General features: G+C 37.3%; 1 protein-coding gene across 5 annotated transcripts in view; it reads left to right on the top strand.

The window, feature by feature from the left end:
- The window catches only part of SPHKAP (SPHK1 interactor, AKAP domain containing), a 76,148-nt gene that overhangs the window by 8,647 nt on the left and 47,176 nt on the right, over positions 1-20,325 (top strand). For all 5 annotated transcript variants that reach the window (XM_069792175.1, XM_069792174.1, XM_069792172.1 and 2 more), the window contains exons 2-3: positions 11,169-11,271; positions 17,661-17,771. In XM_069792175.1, coding sequence (XP_069648276.1) covers positions 11,169-11,271; positions 17,661-17,771 — 214 coding nt within the window. The remainder of the gene's footprint in view (positions 1-11,168; positions 11,272-17,660; positions 17,772-20,325) is intronic.

Raw genomic sequence — 20,325 nt, 5'->3', positions numbered from 1 at the left:
CATGATACAAATAGGAATAATAATCCAAATCCAGTAATTAAAAACATAAAAAAGAGGCCATAGGACCAGGTTTCCTTTGGCATGGATTACTTTTGGATACACAGAACTAGACTTCTCTTTCAAACTTTCTCCAAGTGAAGTTGCTACAGTGATTCCCCTCTAATAAAACAGTAGTAATTTTGCAAAACCTGGATTTAAGTGCATACATCTTTTTTGTTCCTTTGAATCAAAAGAACTTAAACCTTGCAGTGCTGATCAGGGTAAAACTTAAACACACCCAAGACATGAAACAAGAGGCAATCTCTACTCTTAATGAAGTTAATAGGAAGACCGTGGCTGCTGCTGGGCTCTGCTGAAGCAGGGCAATATCCCTGCCCCAGAGACAATGAACACCTTCAGCATCATTTGTACTGTGAGTTATGGTCATTTTGCAGTTTTGGATGCATTACAAAATACAAAAATTTCATGCTGCCATATTATTTTTATTTTTTCAAAAGAAGCCTGCACAAACTAATGGTTGTGATACAGACGGTTAATTTAGACACCTTTTTTGTTCATCATGTGTGATCCAACTACATGGTCAGCTTCACTTAAGTTATTGTAGGATCATTCCTAGACTGTGGTGCAAGTGAACTTGTCTGTATCTGAACTAACAACTAATAGAAACGCTTCTATCTGCAAGGACCAAGCATGAAAAAGAGCAAGCGGCATCAATTTAATCTTTCTTAGATTCTCTGCAACCAAATCACCTCTTGATTTCTGAGCAGATAACTGAAAATCCATGTCTACACATAGTCTGGTCTATATTTTCGCATTACGTGTAAATGCAAGAATACTAATTTAGCAAGTACTCACATAATCACACTGTGGGTAATGATAAGGTTATATGAGAGCTTAACAAGCTCAGTCGGTGGTGCAGATAGTCCTGCTGGACCTTGTGCATCCCAGCAAGAACAAATTAAGCATTTCAAGCCCAGTTATCACAATAGTTTCATAGTTACTCTGCAGTTCATTGCAAAGCAGTGGCTGAAGATCTGCGGTTTATCTACATCATGCCACCAAAGAAAAAATTTAGATTAAATCAATAACGCATTGATCTGATTCACCTTTCGACTCCCAGAGATAATGTCCTATGTTCCTTATAGATAGTTAGTAAGGCAGTAGATTTTAGGGGGTAGAAAGAAGAAGGATTCATCTTGCTAAAAAAAAAAAAACCTCAATCACAATTTCTTGGACTAAAATCTCATGCTTTCCTTATGCTGGTATAAGCTAGGAAAAAATTGAGAATGTTGCCTTTATAGCTACCACTCAATCCTGTTAAACACATTACAGTCCATGGAAAAAAGTTTCACAAATTCAAGCAAGCTAAACCAAAGACAATGCTTGTAGTTTCTTGACAGAATTATACAAAAGAATGTTTTATCATATTAGAAGCCATGGTAATTAGAGGCAGCTTCATTTTTTCACATCTCTGACAATGTTATTATGCTTTTTAAAGAAAACAAGTGGGTTTTGAGGCCTTGCTTTCTGTAAGTTATCACAGATTGCTATTTATTGATGTATTAAATTAGCATCAAAGTTGATAAGATTTGTGTTCCTTTGGGATATTAGTAGCAAATCAGAATTGTTCAGGAATATTTCAGGCATGTAAATTATGTTAAAATGTATTGTGAATAAGCAATGACAGAATGTATTCTTTGGCATTAAAATAACTTCAGAATGTACCCTGACATTTTAACTAGATAGTTTATGAATGTAACTGCAGGTGGTCATAGAAACAATACTGGATTAAAGAGAACAGGAAATTTCTGTGAATATTTTAGGTGAATTTTTAGACTATTTTTAGACTTATTTTTAGACTATTGTTTTACTTTTCTGGTATCACTAGTTAACGTAAAAACGTATTGGTTTCTGAACACTATTATAATCCTAAAGAACATTTCGAAAGATTTAGCAGGTATCTAAACCAATTTGGCTTTCTTTCAAATAAAAAGGGTTGGAAACCAGAATAGAGTTGAAGAAATAATACATAGGCAGGTACTTTTGAAAGTACTTTAGATACTGTTAAAGTAAAATATTTACCATAATCAAACTGAGTTTAGTAGGGACCAACATCACAACTCCATAGAGTAGTTTTGACCAATTTTTTAATATATAAATAAGTTGGTGAAGCTTCCTGTCCAAGGAAATGAATGACAGTGGACTATGAATTGCTTTCATTTTTACAGCTGTAGAAATGATTTTACAATTGGGTAACTTTATTTCTGAGAACTGAGGAAGAAGGGTAGACTCTCCATGGAAGAATATCTACCAAAGCTTCCATCTTTGCTCACAGCAAAGATGGTTCTCTCGGGGGCAGGCGGAAGGGAGGAATTCAAGCAGGTGGGTTCAAAATACCTGCTTAGATATTCTGTTCTGCCAAACAGAAGATCAAAATGTCTTTTGTTGCTTGCCAGAATATCTGCAAGCCACCGTTATGTTGGGAATGAGGGTAATCTGACCATTCAATTTAACACACTGCCTCCTTTATGAATTAGAACAACCACACAGGGTAGCATGGTTATTTGGTGGTAGGAGAGATCATTCTGCAGTAGCACTGTTGCTGTGTTATAAAAAGCTTGTCATAACACCAGTTCAGCTACTTGTATGCCACACAGATTCCTGATAATAGGATCACCTCACTCTATTCTTTCTCCCTCTACTCTGTTTGACATATATCTCAGAAATGCCCCCCAAAAAGAAAAAAAAAAAAGAAAATAAAAAGGAGGTTCTTACGCTTTACTGATTAGTTCTGTGGCTTACTGGTGGCTGAAGAGTCTTCAGGCTTTTGGAATAAATATTTTGTTATAATTTCCTTTAGCATTCAGAAACATTAACTTCTGTGATACGGAAAACTGCTTCTTCAACTACACTGTGCTGAAGTCAATTCTACGATCTCATGATTTGTAATAAAGAACACTACAGCATGATATTATGGCCTCTCGGCTGGTCATACATATACTTTTTTTTTCCAAGACCCCAAGCTGTTCCATAATTCAGATTCTGTGTTTAAAAATTTGGTTTTCCAGTTTCACCAGTTCCTTTTCATTAACAGCTTTGCCCTTTACCTTTTTTAAAGTAGCTGAAAGTGATTCTGTGACACTAGGAAATTCCCAAGCTTCTCCCTTAAATATCTGGGGACAAGTCAGCCCCTTCTTAATCTCAGATTTCCAAAGCCAGATTTATTATTTGATTTATTATTTCTGAGGAGACCTGGTACAAAGAATTCCAGAAATTCTGTCGAACATTAGAAACACGCCATTCAAAACATGAAAGCAATGTTCACCTTCCTATCACGCACATAGTCCTGAGTACCTACCACATTTCAATTACACTTTTTCAGTCTATTTGATTTGTAATCAATCTAAAAAGGAAAACACTGGAACAGCTAGCAAGTTTTGATTAGCTACATGCATTTTCTATTCAAATAAAATCATGACATACACATTTACTTCTAAGTTACGAGCATCTTTGTCACATTTCTCTTCCTTTCAGAAATACTTAGTATCTGTCTTGAATTTAATTAATGAAAAGCTTTTATAGAGTAGATTTGAGATCTTTAAAAGGTAACCTTTAAGAAAAGTTGTCAGACAGTGAAATACTTGATTGCACATGTTACACTTTGAGGCCTGTTTTGTCAGTATTTGATTCTTGTTGCTCTAATACTCGGAATCAAAACCGCACTGCATGGGTCGATGGCAGAAGCTGATTGAGAAGCTTGACTGTGAAGTTTGGCTATATAATATAAACAAGATGCCAAAAATTACTTAACAAACTAGTTAAGCCAAGATTAATATCCTCCACATGAAATCACTGGTTTCTTGCTATGTCATGTTCCACTGGTTCTCCTGAAATGCCCACTTGACAGTGTGCATAGCAAAAGGATGAGAGGAGCAGTCAGAGAACACAACTTGTTTGTTAGATACAAGAAACATTTAAATCAGACTTTTTAAAGTTACCCAGTGGCTTATGGCATGAAAGCCTAATTTACAACATCTTTGACTTCATCTGCTGAGAATTTCCATTTCTAGTTGAAATCTGTGGGAGCTGCTCGCACATTTGTTATGTATTTAACTTGGACCATATTTCAGCAGATTCCAACTGTGTCACAATGTTTTTTCCATTATCTTTAAAAGAAGTCAGATCAGATAACATCACACACTTGGAATATTATTCTGTACTGCACCAACAACATTAAATCAAGAATAGGCATTGCCATCAAAAGTGCAGTAATAATATAAGTTGCTTAATAAATACAATCATGAACATTCTTGTTTGAGAGGAAAAACAAGTGTTTCCTCTTAGGTCCTCCTTTCTATGGCAGGAGGACAAGTGCTATTGTACAGTACACCTACATATGCTAAGTGAATAAGGAATTTTTTGTGGGACATCTTTTTAAGACTATTTCTGATTTTTTATTGCTTCTTGCTGACTTAGTAGGCTTAAATAGTAGCAAGCTTATTGCTTTGATGTAGAGAAAATTAAACTGGCTTATTCTGTTGTTTCTGTAATACCTGTGCCTGGATATAGTGAATTCAGTCTGTATATCTCTAAAATCATCTTAATGATCAGCACTGCCACTAAGTCATGTACATACAGACTAATTAGTTTGAAGAATCCTTCCTTTAACAAGATTTCTTATCTTTCCTGCAGTCAAATCCTCAACAGTGTCTTAGTTTCCCACCTAGCTGGGACTCCAGAGCTGAGTATAGACTCCCTGCTTTTAGGGCAGAAAAGCAGTCTTGCCTATCTTTCAGTCCATCTCCATAAGGTGCAGTCCTTTAGCCCTCCTCAAATTTAAGGGTCTATTCCTTAATCTTTCCCAGGTTCAGTCATTCTTCCTCATCAGACCTTGTCTGGTCCCTAGTTGTTGATCCAGGGCTTCTTTTTATACCTTCTAAAAATCCTCCAAATCAGGAGCTCTTCAAAAATGATTGTTACCAATACTGCATCCTACGTATCATTCTAGGTATTTTCTTTCATTGCTTAATGCACCCTACCAGGGGAGATCTCATGGTTCCTCATGTGCCTTTTCTGTAGTCTCTTCTGGCAAAGGTCCAAAGCCTGTCCTTTCTAGCAGGTTTCCTTAGTAAGCAGCCATTCTACCAGCATAACAAAGGTCCACCTGGAATTGTCCTAAAGGCATTTCAAATCCAGGGATAGGTGGGAAAAAGGCAGGATGCCTGTCAGCTCTCTGTAGAAGCCCAGTTTATATTGGGTTGGCTGTCTGTCAGTAAACTACCGAAATATAGTTAACCATCATCTGTCATTCAGCTCCTGATTGCCAACACTTTGATTTGATTGTCAACTTTTTCATCTGAGTATATCCTGCTGTAACTATTGAATGTGGAGAAGTTTGTCAGACTCATACATAAAACTTTGTTATTTTTCCTTTAAGAATTCAATCAGTAAATAAAGGAAGGAATACTTCTAAGTAGATCATGTAAAATTTAGTTAGTTTGGTTTACATTTATTCTTCAGTAAAACTTGTCTGTTCTTTTATAATATTTTTGAAAGAGGATTTGAAAGAAGGCTGATCATTGCTAATGCTTGCAGAGGCTTCCAGATTTGTTTGCTTTTTTTTAATTTGGACCAGAATAAAGGGCATTCAGGACTCTGTGAACACAGAAGGAAAAGGCTTTTTTATTGTGTGGTGTACCATAGTATGGGTTGTCTTTGCTCCTGTTTTTTATTAGCACATAGCTAAAGACATGGCCTTTTTGCAGCTGTATCACTGATAAAAATGAAACGTAAATCAAGAGTACCCAATAGACGTTATGAAATGAGCAATCTGAATATAAAGCACTTAAATTTCTACTCTTTTTAGTGCACTGATCTGTAAAACTAGCAACCCAATCCTGTACCTTTTAGACTGTACAGAAACTCAGGTCAGATAATGACAGGAAGTGTTCAGTATTTTCAGTTCCCAGTCAATAGCAGCCAAGGGAGACTGAAACAAGTCTATGAATACCTTACAAGATCAGACCCTGATATTGCCAGTGATTATACTCTGCACATGGGTTCCAAATCCATAGCAAAATCAGAAAGACATTTGTTTGAGGTATTTATAGAGCGTCTGTTTGACTAACCATCTGTGCTCTGATTGAAGTATACACATGGTCCAGACTGAATAAAACCCAATTCTATGGATTAAAATAGTAACTTTGACACTATTACATCTAAAAATTTTACTGCTAGTGACTTTGTTGACCTGTTTACATGTAAAGGTAAATTTTAAAACTGTAAAATCTGACAGGTAGCATGAGGAAAGAGTGTGACTAGTCTGTCCACTTCAAAAAGGCTTTGAAGTTAAGGGATGCTGTTTGAATGCTGCATGCCTTCCGAAACTGCTGCTTGCTTAGGGTCTGGATTAAGCTAGCTGCCTTCCTCAGCTTCTGAGTAGCTTTTGGGTTTATTTTTGAGTGTAAAGGTAAGAATATGCTAAAGTATTTGCCATGCTTTCACTTGTCTCATATTTCTATTTCAAAATGAGATTAATTCCTTTTTTTGTTGTTCATGGTGTTCAGTACAATATTAGCAAAACATTAGAAATGTAGTTTACTATAGCTTGGAGTTAATTGCACTGAGAAACCTCACTGTGTTCGTTCAGTTTGCTTCCTTCATCAAGATTATCTTTTTCATGGATCAGTATGTTTTGTATGTTCAAAATGCTGAGATTAGGAATCATAATGAAAAGGTGAAAAGCACTAAGCTGTAATAGGATTGGTTCAAAATATATATATAATGGTCACTTATTATTTATTGAAATTGCTCCTTAGGAACGATTATCGAACAGCAAGTTTTTGGAAGCTGGTTATGCTTGTTAAAAATGGTAGGAAATTGAAGTTTCTGATATAGTTTCACAAGATTAGTTTTCTTTAGTGATAACCTGGGGAATTCTTTAAATTACCTTTTCTTAGTTGATGCAGCACCATCTGCCACATCTGCAAAGATGATAATTATTTTTAGGAGCAGCTGTGTTTTTTGATTAAGTCTGGAGTCATCAAGGTAAGTATTTTTGAATTATTCAATGTAGGAAAATAGAAGCAATTGTTTTGCATTATGGTCAATAAGAAAGGATGTATTTTTATTACAGTTAGTGCCATAAACTTCATAGCTATTTACTACAGTCCTCTAATTTCCAAGAAATTCGAGAGCATTTAGCCTTGTAGGAAAAAAAGTATCAGTCATAATTCATGAATCAGTAAGACAGCAGCTGGTGGCAAATAAGTGAATGTGGAGACTCTTCTGTTAAGGAAATACTAAAGTGAAAATGGTGTACTTCTTAACACTGGGTCATAGGTCCAGGTTCCCAGTTTCAAATGCTGAATTGTAAATTAGGATCTCTCACACCAAAGGAAAAATCCCAAAATGAGCCATCCTTTAACAGAGATTCCTTGTTATGCCTGTGGCCTTCCATGATAGCTCTAAATCGGATGAGCACATCTAAGTCAGATAAGCATTCTCCATCACATAATAAACAAGGGGAGCCAAGCAAAAGTGAGAATCAGGACCTGAAACCTTCAACAGCTTCTTTTACCTTGTAGCAAAAAGGCTCTGATCTGTGCCAGATGCCTGGAAAGACTAGTGCTTTCTGTGAACTCTTAATGTGAAGTAATGAGTACAGTACGTGAATGCAGAGCTATCATTTGATGATGAGATGGCTACATCTCTGCAGCAGTTTCTTTCAGCTTCCTGCTGTTGAGGAACTAATGAGAGCAGGCAGCTTCTCAAAGATAGAATAGTTTTTCCCTGGGGACTTAATGAAAAGTAGGTTTATCTTACTGGCTTTGCTACAGAGTGAAGGTGGCAGAGCTGCATGGCCCAAGGAGGATCCCTTAAGACATCACATACACGTTGAAAATTAAAGCTTAGAAAGGGTGTCCACAGGATAAAGAAAGAGAAGTTGAAACGTTGATCTGAGATGAGATAATTGAAAAAGAGATGTTGAAAAGCCAAACCTGTGTTCCATGTTGAAAGACAGACCTGTGAATCTGAAGGTATATAGACAGAACCTCATAAGCTGCACCTCCTTGACTTACGGAAGACTCAGGCTTGTGACATTGGATGCCCAACCTGAAGAAGCTCAGCTAGGTGCTCATTTTTTCCATCAGTTAGTATGTACTACCACATATCTACTTTACTTGATACTTAGAGGTGTTCATGTAGCTGACCATCAATGGTGGCCAAGGTGTGTGAGTATGTGTTTCTCCATATTACTTTTAGAAATTGTGTACCCATAAACTCACTGAGGAAAACACTGTGGAGTCTGTTTCCAAATGTAGCGCTCATAATTTAGCATTTCTTTGTTAAAATTATTCCACTTTTCAGTGACTGTGAACCCTGACTGCATAAATCTGTTTGCAGACAGTGGGAGCCTGGAGTTCATATCACTAGCTCAACGTTAGAGTTGAACTGCAATCCAGCATGAGAATAAGGGTTCTGCTCTACAGTTACAGCACAGGAAACATGAACCCTAAGATAAAAAAGAAGCTCTGAAAGTGTTACAGATACTCATAAATGCGTTGTCCCTTGTTCTGTGAAACACAGTTGCTGATTTTACCTGTGCTCTGAATAATCAACTGGACGTGAAATACAGATCTGAGGACTGTGATAGCTGATGAGAATTTAGGTTTACCAGATTTCAGTAACACCAAAGGCAGTTGTTGCCCATCTGACCTTAAGTCTGAGATGGAGCCTTTTCTCGTTCAAAACATTTAGTGGCATTCTACATTTACTTCACTCATCACTTTCTTTTAACAAGCTTTTCTATATTTACAAATGAGGGTTTGTTTTGGAAAGAACACATATTTTAAAGAATTAAGAAGATTTTGCAAATCTTTGTGCCTTCCATATGACTAGGAAGACAACTTTACTTCTGTATGGAACATGTAATGTGCTACCCCTTACTGGAATATCACCCAGAGGTAGCACAAATTTGTTAATACTCCAGAATATGACTCTTCAACTATATTTTCCAGCTAGGCTTTATTGTACTATTCTATTTCTACTGTTTAATTAAGGTCCAAAAAGGTCTTCAGATAGTGGCCACACTATCATCTTTGTTGCTTTTAGACTCAGCAACACTTTATATACTGGAAGTTCAGTTCCCTGCACACAGAGAGCAAATAGTCATTATCAGCATATCAACTCCCTGTAGGGCAAAGCAGTGGCAAAGCCACTCAGTCTTCCTCTCAGTGAAGAGCAGGAGAAAACAATGGGCCTTGTACTTCAACCTGCAGGTCAGACTTGATTTGTAATTTACTATTAGATTGCAGAAGTGATGCATGTTATAAAACAAGGCAGTGCACAGCTTCTGCTGGGAGTACTGAGTTGTACCTAGTACAGAAGTTGCATTTAAATGTGGACTTATCAAGGAGGGTACTTAATTTACACAATATTTGACCCTCTGAATATGAGTTTCTTATTTTTAATGAAGATATAAAACCAGAATGACTTCATATGTTTAATGTCCTTCATTCTGTTAAAAGAACTCGGTATGAGGCCTATAAAAAGCTATTTTCTTTGTCAAATGCCACAGAAATTACTGCCCAGAAGTATTACCCTGTATCTATAGAATATGAGCAATGGAATAGAATTTTGTAAACAGGCAAAAATCTCCTTTCTACATACAAATGATGCTGATATCTTAGAAAGTATTAAGTGGTATCACACTTTTCAAGTGAAGTCAGTTAACCTACTGGACTCACTTGTGAATATGTATTCAATCCTCCTGTGCAATTCATGAAGCTTGCCCCCAATTAGCAATTAATAAATGCTAAGTTAGTTTTATATTTTTCATTCACTCTTCTAATTCCAGCACATACACTTTTTTTAATAATCATGGAATAGCACCACACACATCAGCAAAATTCATATTGACAAAGTTACTTATCAATGGGAGCGGATATATTCATAATTGGTCCTAAGCAGTATCAAGTGAAATATACATATATGAATCTTTGAGAGAAAGGTAGCCTTATTGATGTTTCACTGTGGATTTGCGCAAAATGTGAAAGTAGCCTCCTCTTAACACATTGGCTTAAGGTCCAGTGAAAATGACTTATAAAAATGCATTTTAGTTTTTAATTGAGCATACTCGGAAATTGCACATGGTCTGTTATCTCATTGTGACTGATGAAAGATTATTAGTTAAGCCATGGTAACCTGGTCATTTGTTATGGTCTATCACAATGTGTTCCACATCTTCTCATAGATGATTTGCAATAAATTGAAAGCACTCTAGAGACCCAATTTGAGAAGCAGAACTTGATCATGTAGGATACTCTTTCCCTAGTACATTTCTGGAGAAATATCCCTTTAGCACTGTATGGTCTTTAACTAAGATTACATCATGTCCAGAGAGAGAAGATTTACTAAGCTTGCGACAGTTTGATTATATGGAGGGAGATCTTACAAGACTGGCCTGAACTATTCCAAAAGAAAAGTGTGAGGGGTGGTACCAGCTGTGCATGCAAATAACTTGGCTGGGGGAACTTGTTTTTATGGTTTTGTGTTTCACATCTGCACAGTCCCAAAGTAAAAACAGTTCTGTTGTGTACAACTGACTCCCAAGAGTATGTGCATGACTTACCTTTGCTCTAAACCTACAATGTATCAAGCTATTCCATCTAGATTACGGAATTCAACCACTCCTGTTGTGTTTTTTAAATTTTAGTCACTACCCCTTTACTTCTATCCAGGCAGGTAAAAATGCAGCAAACGTTTCTTTTGTCTACCAAGCTGAATTAATGCAGCAAGTATTTCATTCGCTGCTCCAAGCTGCCTGCTTATGAAAACAAGCTACCACCACTTTTTATAGTGTCATTCAAGACAGGTGGATATGATTATAGGCAGCTATATGCTATCCTCTGGTCTTCAAAAGACATTGGTCTGCTATTTTATATCCAAAGTATGTAGCTCAGGAGAGTTCCCAAGATTTTCCCAAAAAGGGAAAATTAAGGTAATAAATAGACCAGTAATGTCAGCAAGGAGAGTATAGACAGCTTCTTGTAATCTAAGTTAAGTTACATCTCTTTACTGAACTGTATTTTGGTATCATTTGAGTTATCTATGTAGCTGAGTCACTGGAAAGGTTTTTGGGGGTTTGTTTCTTTTTTGTTCTTCAGCAACTTTGAATCTCCACTGATGCATGAAGTCCCAGAGCACCAAGGCAGCAGCACAAACAGTTCGGCAAGCAGTTTGGGAAGCTCTGTCACAGCATGTAAGAAGGTAACTTCTAAGTTTATGTTATATTCAAAGGCAGATATATCCCAGGTTATAGCTTTGCTTTTTAGCTTTTGTCTTTATTGTGGAATAAAGAAATTCAGCTGATACCTAAAAAAGAAAAGGACTGATACAGAAAAATAAATTCTGCGTGCTTTGATGGTATCTTGCAATTTTGTCTGCCTGGTCTATACCTGTCTGGTCCCAAAGTATATTATACATATATGGGAAATAAAATCCCCCTGAACATTTCTATTTTTCCTCATTATCTGACAATATGAAATCAGTCCGTAGTGTGAATACCTTTAGGACTGCTCTTCAATAGGTGGCAAGTTTCCGGGAACCAGCCTGAGGGTCCAGAGCTTTGCTTCTTTCAGGTCAATACAATGGAGGGTCCTTCATGAAACAGCTTTTCTGCCTTCCCTAGTATCTGACTGGAAGGTTTTCAGCAACCCAGGATGTAGTATAGATTTGACTGTTGCTGTTTTTGTTGCCTCAGAATGGGTTTATATGTAGTTATTTAATTTAGAGGATGCGGGGGGGGGGGAGGAAGTGGTGCCCGTGTGTGTATGTATGTCATTAGGAGAAGTCATATATCACAGATTATTTTATGTATGTAGGTGATTTCAGTACAACTGAGAATACACTGGTGAAGACCACGGATGCTTCCTTTTATTCCTCCTCCCCAGGGCCAGGTTATGGCAGTACAGTCCAAGGGAAGGGGGTACTTTGCAATAACCCTTAGAGCTCTACTGTCTCCTACAGGCATAATTCTAGAGTTGACAAGAAAACATTTGTTCTAATACAGAAATGTTATAAAACTTCAGAGTTCATTCAGTTTTCCCATAATTCTTACTTTTTTTCTTTTCCTTTCACTAGCAATAATAATGCTTTCCTTTTGTTCTTTTTTTTTTTTTTCCCAAAATAAAACCAGTATGTATTTATATATGCAAGCAGAGAGAGAGAAAGATAAAACATGTAGAAGATAAAGATTTATTTTCCTTATCCTGAAAACCACACTGTGGGTGTGGGGGGTGAGTACTGTCTGTCTACAGAAATTTTGTTAAATGTAAAATCATTGGTATAAAAAAGAACTCAATAGACTGATGCATATGCTGAGACTGGGCTTCTCCAGCTCACCGCAACATGGCTAAAAGACAGCGTCAATATTTCATTTGATCGAAGGGTTTGTTTATTTGCAAAAGAATACCTGATTTTTAAAAAATGCTGCTGAATGCAATTGGAATCTTCCTATAAGCAGAAATAAGCAGAAAATCCATTGTGTGGGAGAACATCTTAAATTTTCATTTAATCTCAGAGTTGTATATTTTATATAAGACTGAAGGACAGTGGCACAGCACTAAGAAGTGCCGCCATTGTGTTTACAAATGGTCCCAGCTTGGTCACCTTCAGAAGCACTGCTCTCTTTTAAAGGCCAGCCTTTACTACATGATTTAGAGATGCTTCACCTGTCTGATCACTTATATTTGAACTTTTCATTGTAACACGAGTTGATTTTATGATTGTTGGCACACTGAAAGTGACTCACTTGTGCCAACACTTCTGACAAACAGCAGGATGTTTTGGGCTTCTTTACAGCATTGTTAAAAAATGTGTTACCATTCTTTTCTTGTGTGAAAAAGGATAAAGTTACCAAAATAGGCCATTATCTTCTCTTTTAGCCTCTGTTAGTTACACTGATTTTTAAGTTAGATGTGTAATTGGTGGTGGAGTGAAACACTGTGGGTTCCTGCTGCAAGGGAACAGTTTAAACAGTTAACTTGCAGTTTTGAGTAATTGTATTTGGCATGAATGGCTCCTGTCAGGAACCATATGAGATGTGGCCTGTTACTACACACACAAATCCGAACAAATGCAGAAGAGGTGCCCCTTGATATCTCATCTTATTCTGTATGTCCCACTTCCATATCTTTTTTGATGAATAGTAATTAACCAAAGCAATTAAGATGATCAGCCTCGAAGACGCAGATGTTTCATTTGTGGAGCAGAGCCTTTTTAATGTTGTCTCGGTTATGGATATTTACTGTATTTTAATCTCTTATGATCTAAATCAGGGAGCAGGAAGCTGTTACACTAAACTCGTATGCAATATTTTCCTCTGGGAAAGAGTGACTTTTCCAATCCACACTCTGCTAGAGGCTGATTTAGTTCATTGATTCACAACGCACTGAGTAATGCTGACGGCTGAGTCTCTAGATGAGAGTGGAAAATTTTTTTTTTAGAACCATGAATTACTGCTGATTTTACATTTAGTGCACGATGCAAATTCATCCTGAATTATTTTCTGAGTATGATGATCCTGCTCTGAACCAGATATACAGCAGTGTGTGCAGCTGTTACATGTAAGTATGGTCAATGAATCAAGTTCTGCTTTCAATTGTACCAATGCAAATCAGAGGCAACCTCGCTGAATTCAGCAAAATTTCTAACAGTGTATGTCAGTGGGATTGGCCCAGAACTTGTCTCAATTAGATAAGAATGAAGAGAAGTACAAGATAGGAGGGGGACATTTGGGCAAGTGATACTGTTTGCCTTAAAAGTGCAGGCTATATAAAAGAAGGATGCTGACTGACAGCTGAAGTATAGGTTTAGGTTTCTTATCCTTTGGTACAGACCAGCTTAGTATATTTTGAAAATATGCTTAAATGCAAAAATAACAATCAGAATGTACTGGTAGACTTACATCTCTGTGGAATACCAGTTCTCACATTGCATTTGATTAATTAATTAGCCTTGTTAATTTAGGACAGCTCCTTCAAGCTTATACAGTTTTGATCATCACAGTCATACGTTATTTTACTATAAGGAATTCAGTATATTCCTTTAAAAGCATGACTATCCCAGCAAGTTTTAATACATATGCAAACTCCCACTTGCTTATATAAACACATGCACCTAGTTAACAGGGAGAATTGCCTTACAATAACAAGATGCTGTAAGAGGTATTACATTCACTCTTACAGTATGTTTGTCTTTGAATGTGATAATATTGCTGTCTGTTACCAAAGAAATATGCCCAAAAGTTCACATGGCTTCTATATATGCATTTTTGCATAGCAGGTGTGTGTAACCCTACTGTGATCAGCATTGCGGGGTGGCCCAAATTATCCTTCGTCCAAAGAAGTATTAACGGGAAGGCTCTGAGCAATAGTATGTCTGTAATGGTCCTAATGCAGAAACTTGCATTTCATAAGGTAGAGTTTAAACTCATTCAAAGTTTACCCCTCATTCCTGCCACCGCTTACTCAAATGTCACCTTCCATCTCCTGAACACCGTTCAGATATGTGTTAAACCAGACCATATGCAAAGAGGCCTCCCCCACATGTTCCTGCATGCCTCCATTTCCCATAGCACTGTCTTTTCAGAGTAATTTCCAGAGGCTTACCAGATGATTTGGGGCCAAACTGTATTCCTTGGATTGCCGACCTCCGCCAGCTTCTGCTGCGTGGACTCAAGTATACTTGGTTTTGTTTTTCTCACCTGTCTTCTTCAGATCCAAATCGCTGCAAATTATTTTCTCCAGCCTCCAGTAGTAAAAATGTTATGCCTATTGCACCCTTCTTCGCATTTCTGGCTGCATTCTCAAGTGCATGTGCAGAACTACTTATGCACACGAGACCAAAATCTGGCCCAGGGAAAACATCATCCTACTAATGTTGTTCATCTCCTTGAGGTTACTTAAAAATCCCATGCTGTCCAAAACTTTCCTGTAATAATTTCTACCTTTGACTTCAAAGTCTATTATGAAAAGCTGCATACAAAAAATTATATGTACCATAAAGCCTTGCAATTTATAAACCATCCTGGAGTGACCCAAGCTTGGCAACTATGACTTGACCGGACTGAAACATTTGTTCAGGAGAGTTATTGTTTCTGTTGGTGCTTCACCAATATTTGCTTCCTGATAAAAACATCCTCTGAAAGAAAGGTAGAGCTATCAAGGGTCATTTAACATCCCACAGGAGGAAAACTAGGTGAAGCTTGGACTACCCAGCTCTTTTCGTGGGTTTATCATCTACAATATACATCTGCTATGACCTAGCTGTTCTGAAATGTTGGGTGTGCACAGCAAGTCCTTGTGACAAAGAGTAGTACCAAGGATTTCTGAAGCTCTGAAGCTTGTTTCTGCATGATAATTTCTGCCTATTCCGGTTTCTCAGAAACTGTCTGATATTTGGGAAAGCAAGCTCTAAAGTGATTAAGGCTAAAGACAAATTTACTGTGATTTTTAAGGAAATGAAACAAGACTGCTTATTACAGCAAAAGCTATTTGAGCTAAAGAGAATTGTTTCCTGTCAATGTTATGTCTTAACAGGTAATTAGAACTTCAACCCTTTAGGATGAGAAGATCTAGAATCAGATGAAATCTGAAGTCATATATATATGTATATATGTGTGTGTGTGTGTGTGTGCACTTGCATGTATTTATATGTTCAATTCTTTATGTCTTCATAAAAGCCTCAGAGGATGGTAATTTTTGGAAAAGAGAAAAAAAAAAGAGCTTGATCCTAGATTTTACCAACCAGCTTATAATGGCTCAGTATTCCCACATTTGAAAATATTTCTTAAAAAAAAAAAAAAAAAATCATTTATAACACTAATAGGAAATTGTTTCTTTGGGAAATGAAATATATTATTTTCCCCATCTAGTCTCAGATTTAGTTATGGTGGCAGGAATCTTTTTGCACTGAGACAGGAGGTTATAAAATTTATTGAGCACAGAGTCATTCAACTGGTAAACAAGATTAGCTAGCAGCCCCCAAGAAGAGACTGGTGTTCATGTGAAGCATTCATGAGCCTTTGTCATTCTCAGAACAAATTATTTGGGCACAGTGCTTTTTCTGAGTATTCTGTGAACCCTAAATTTGTATTCAGAAGCTCTTTGGAAGAAATCCCATAGCAGGGCTGGAGCGCTGAGAAACAACTGCCACAAAGGTGCAAAGCCTTTGTGGAGGGCACCAAAGAAGGGCACTGAAGCAGCCCAAATTTATGGACTGTGGTGTTCCCCATTGCCTCCTCATCCATCTTCTGCTGACTTTTATTCAGAAATCCATATAGAATAATACAGGGAGTGCAGTATTAACCATCTCACTGGCTTTCTGCCAGAAGATAAAAATTAGAGTGGGTGGTAGTCTGTGGGTGGTAATAAGCTTATTTCTGGATTGCCCCTGAGTATTAGAAAATTGTGTCAACTGGCCAGATCAGCTTTCCACAGTCATTCATCTTCCCTGAGAAACGAAGAGGCCTCGCAAGTTCTTCCCACTTCTCTTCCTAAGAAAGGGATCTAGGCTTACAGATCAAGTGTTCCTGAAGTAGGACAAAGGTGTGTCAATGCAAAACATGCAGTAACGTCAAGTACTGTGGATAGATTTTTTTCCAGGTAGAGCAACAAATGTATATTTTAAAATATCATTATTCAAATAAAAGGCTAGAGAGCTAGAGTACAGACTGTTTCCATGTAATGCAAGAATTGCGAGAAGTACAAATAAAATATACATCCATTTCACAAACATACTTGTTAATATTGCTGCCTGAGGAAGACAATAAGCCATATAAAATGTTCTATAAGTAGCATAATTGTTGCAGCTATTCTTTTCCTGTTGTTACCTAGTTGTTTTAAAAATACTAAGGGTCCTTTTTTCATGGAAGACTATTAGGACAGAGACATCAAGTAAGGAATTCAGTTCAATATAAGCATCAGACTTGCAAAACTGGCTTTGCCTCTTTATGGACTACAGATATCTGCAGCCCCATTTTGCTTTTGTTTGAGCAAAGCTTGTGGCATAAGCTGTAGGACTTAGTCAACACAGAGATTAAATGCAAGATTTTGGTCTTATGGTACTGACTGAGCTCAGTACTCATTACAGCAGGTCTTAAGTATTTTAGCTTCTCAGAAGGCAGAAATATGTGTTTAAGAAGAAAGAGTTTGCAGCCTATCTAAGAAGCTGCTGGCAGAGTGAATAGTACTGATCTATTGTGGAGAGAGATACAGTATATCACAAAGGCTGCAACTTTGTGCACTCTGGTATAATTAAATAATTAGTTTTTCCAACATCTATGTTTATCACTTTAACACAGAACAAAACTCCTATTTTCCAACAAAAATGTTGGGTTTAGGCATCTCCGTCAAGTATCTCTAAGGACTTTCAGTTCTGAAAGAATATAAGCTAATACTTTAGGGGATATATAAATCACTTGATTTAAGGCACATTAACTGGACAGGTCCAAAAGGAACAGGGGTCCCAGTCTTGCCTCCCAGAATTTTGTAGGCAAGATTTCTTTTGAGTTACAACAATAGAGTTCAGGCCCCCAAAGCACAGTAGGACTGAGTAAATTTTTAAATTATTTTAACTATTTTTAACTATTTTAACAGATTCTCTGCAGTAACAGTCTGCTAGAATCAACAGACTACTGGCTGCAGAATCAGAGGACACCATGCCAAATTGGCTTTCTGGAAGACAAGTCAGAAAGCAACTGTGCCTCAGTAAGTACTCACTGTAATTTCCTCTGGGGAAAAGTCCACTGAGAGTTATTTGGGTAGGATGTGGGGCCGACCACAGTACATGTTAAATTAAAAAAAGTCAATGACTAACTGGCACTGAAATCATAGCAATCTAGTTTCTGTAATTTCCAGCTTTCTGTTAAAAGCAAACATACAAAGCAAAAATGAATACAGATTTCTACATAAAGCACATTAATAAAGATTACTGCAGAGGTTTCGCCACATTTGGTTTTCAGACTTTGTGGCCCTCCATATTTTTTTATGTTCATAATCTGCAACTTACAACAGAGGAAAATAAGCCAAACAGAAAATTATTCCAAACCACAACTTGGTAAGTGGCAGGTTTGAAAGAGCAGATGTTTAAAAAGCTGCTCAATGTTCCTGAAGGCATAGAGATACAATTAAAGAGAAAACTCTTTTTATAGCAGATGAGGAGAAGCTGCTAAAGAACGCAAACAGAATTATTTTACATTTGAAATGAAATTTAAATCTCACTATTGTGGGTTATAACGCAGTTAAGAACAGCTTTTGGTTAAGAGGGTACATGAAGAAATAGGAGTTATGTTGTTGCTTTACACACTAGCTACAGGAAACTGGATGGAGGTACATTGCTATGATTGTAACAGTTTTTTATTTGATGAAGGACTCAAGAGAGCAGATCCTTACTTGGAATCCTGTTTGATTGCTACTCCCTGGCCTCAGTGAGCCAACAAAGGCTTTAGAAAGAGCAGTTTTGTCTCAGGTGAAAGGTTTCCAGCACTGCTTGTGCTGCACACAACCTAAAGACCAGCGGAGGACTCTCATGGACTCTGCTGGGATTCCCTCAAGGACATGGACATTTCAGCTCTAGCTGATGAACCCAGATGCCTGCTGTCAAGAAACTGAATCTGCATCCCATGGTGGTGATGACTGGAGGCTTTGTGTCTTGCCTGGGGGTGATGCTGCATGCTTGAGAACAGCAGGAGTGATACAACAGTGTAAGTGCAGCAGTTAAAGGTTAGGAATATGGTCAAAGGTTATAGGGCTCAATTCACTGTCATGCTGTCCATTGGACTATCAGTTCCCACAAGACAGAGAGAGCAAAAGACACAAGCTAATCAGAGTGTGCTAGTAAGCAACAATACAAGGTATAAGATGAGAAACTAAACAGACTCCTGTGTCTACTTTAGATGATGCTGGGTGAAAAAAATGAAGGGGATATTAAGGAGTAGTGTTTAGTTGTACTAATTTCCTAGACTCCCCAAACTAGACAGACAGCAGTTCCCTGTTTTTTGAGCATTCTGCATGTATTTCCCAAGCAAAAGGGTCACAGTATTAGGAAGTACAAACATTGCTCAATTGCAGCTGAAATGCTGTCACTTGGAACGGTATCTTGACTACATTCTTAACCAGAATGGCATCATCAGGCAGGTAATCAATGGTATCCTTGTCTGATACACGAAAGGATTGTTTTTAATGCAGAAATCATTGACCACAGTCACTTGGTTTTACTATTTAGTACTTCATATCCTAAAAAAGGCTTATTTTCTCAGAGGAAATGATTACTCCAAATAATAATATAAAAATGAATTATGACTTGCTTTTTGATGTGTTGAGCTTTGACTTTTTTCTTCATATTTCTTTGAATCTTATAGGAAATTATATCTATCTCTGATAGGATGGAGCTACTGAGAAAAGATAGCTTGTTAAAGTAAGACTATGCTCAGATTTGATTTAAAAATACCCAATATAGCTGCTTGATACACACTTTTCCTCTTGAAAGCACAGATCAGGTTTTATCTAGCCCTGGTCAGTCACCTTGTAGGAAAAATAAGCATTACTCTCACTATTTTGCAGATATGAGAGAAGAGGCAGAAGTACTGAAATGACTTTTCATTGCAATCCCAAAAGGAGATTCTGAGATAAAGGGTTTCAGCAAGTCAAGGACCCAAATCTCACATGTGCTGAATGCCCACAATTTTCCCTGGTAAAGTAATGCAAGTCGTTAATTTTCTTTTAATCCCCTCTTTGTCAAAGAAAAGACAAAAAAGACAAAGGTCCTTCCTAAGAAAACAGCTTGTATTACTATAGTGTAATGGTGTAGTTCCTGCTTGCAGGCAGAGAGTGGGCAAAGGTGCTCCATGAGGCTTCCAGGATACAGAACTGCCCCACAGTTCCTAATGCCATCCTAAACTACAAGACCCTGCCTGACTGACCCCTTTCTTACATGGGAGAAATATTAGGATATGCTTTGAAACAAGGTCTGCCAAGCCATCTTGTCCCATTGCCTACTCCTTGTGTAGTGCACATACAGGACAGCCAGCTGTCCCTGTATGGCTTTCTGAACACAGTGCCAACTCTGCACACACAAAAAGCTTCACAATTTTCTAAGCTAAATTTATACCTAGTTGATTCTGCAATTTACAGTTATCACTATAGAAGAAAAGAGATAACATTGAAAGAATTTTATATTAACGAGGTTGAAGTAGAATGTACAATAATATATTGAGTGAAATTAAAATATCATATATAGAGAGCATTGATTTAGAAGCTAAGA

This window comes from Haliaeetus albicilla, chromosome 9 (assembly GCF_947461875.1).
Source record: "Haliaeetus albicilla chromosome 9, bHalAlb1.1, whole genome shotgun sequence".
In the NCBI taxonomy this organism is placed as follows: domain Eukaryota; kingdom Metazoa; phylum Chordata; class Aves; order Accipitriformes; family Accipitridae; genus Haliaeetus; species Haliaeetus albicilla.
This window is presented reverse-complemented; position numbering and strand designations above follow the sequence as displayed.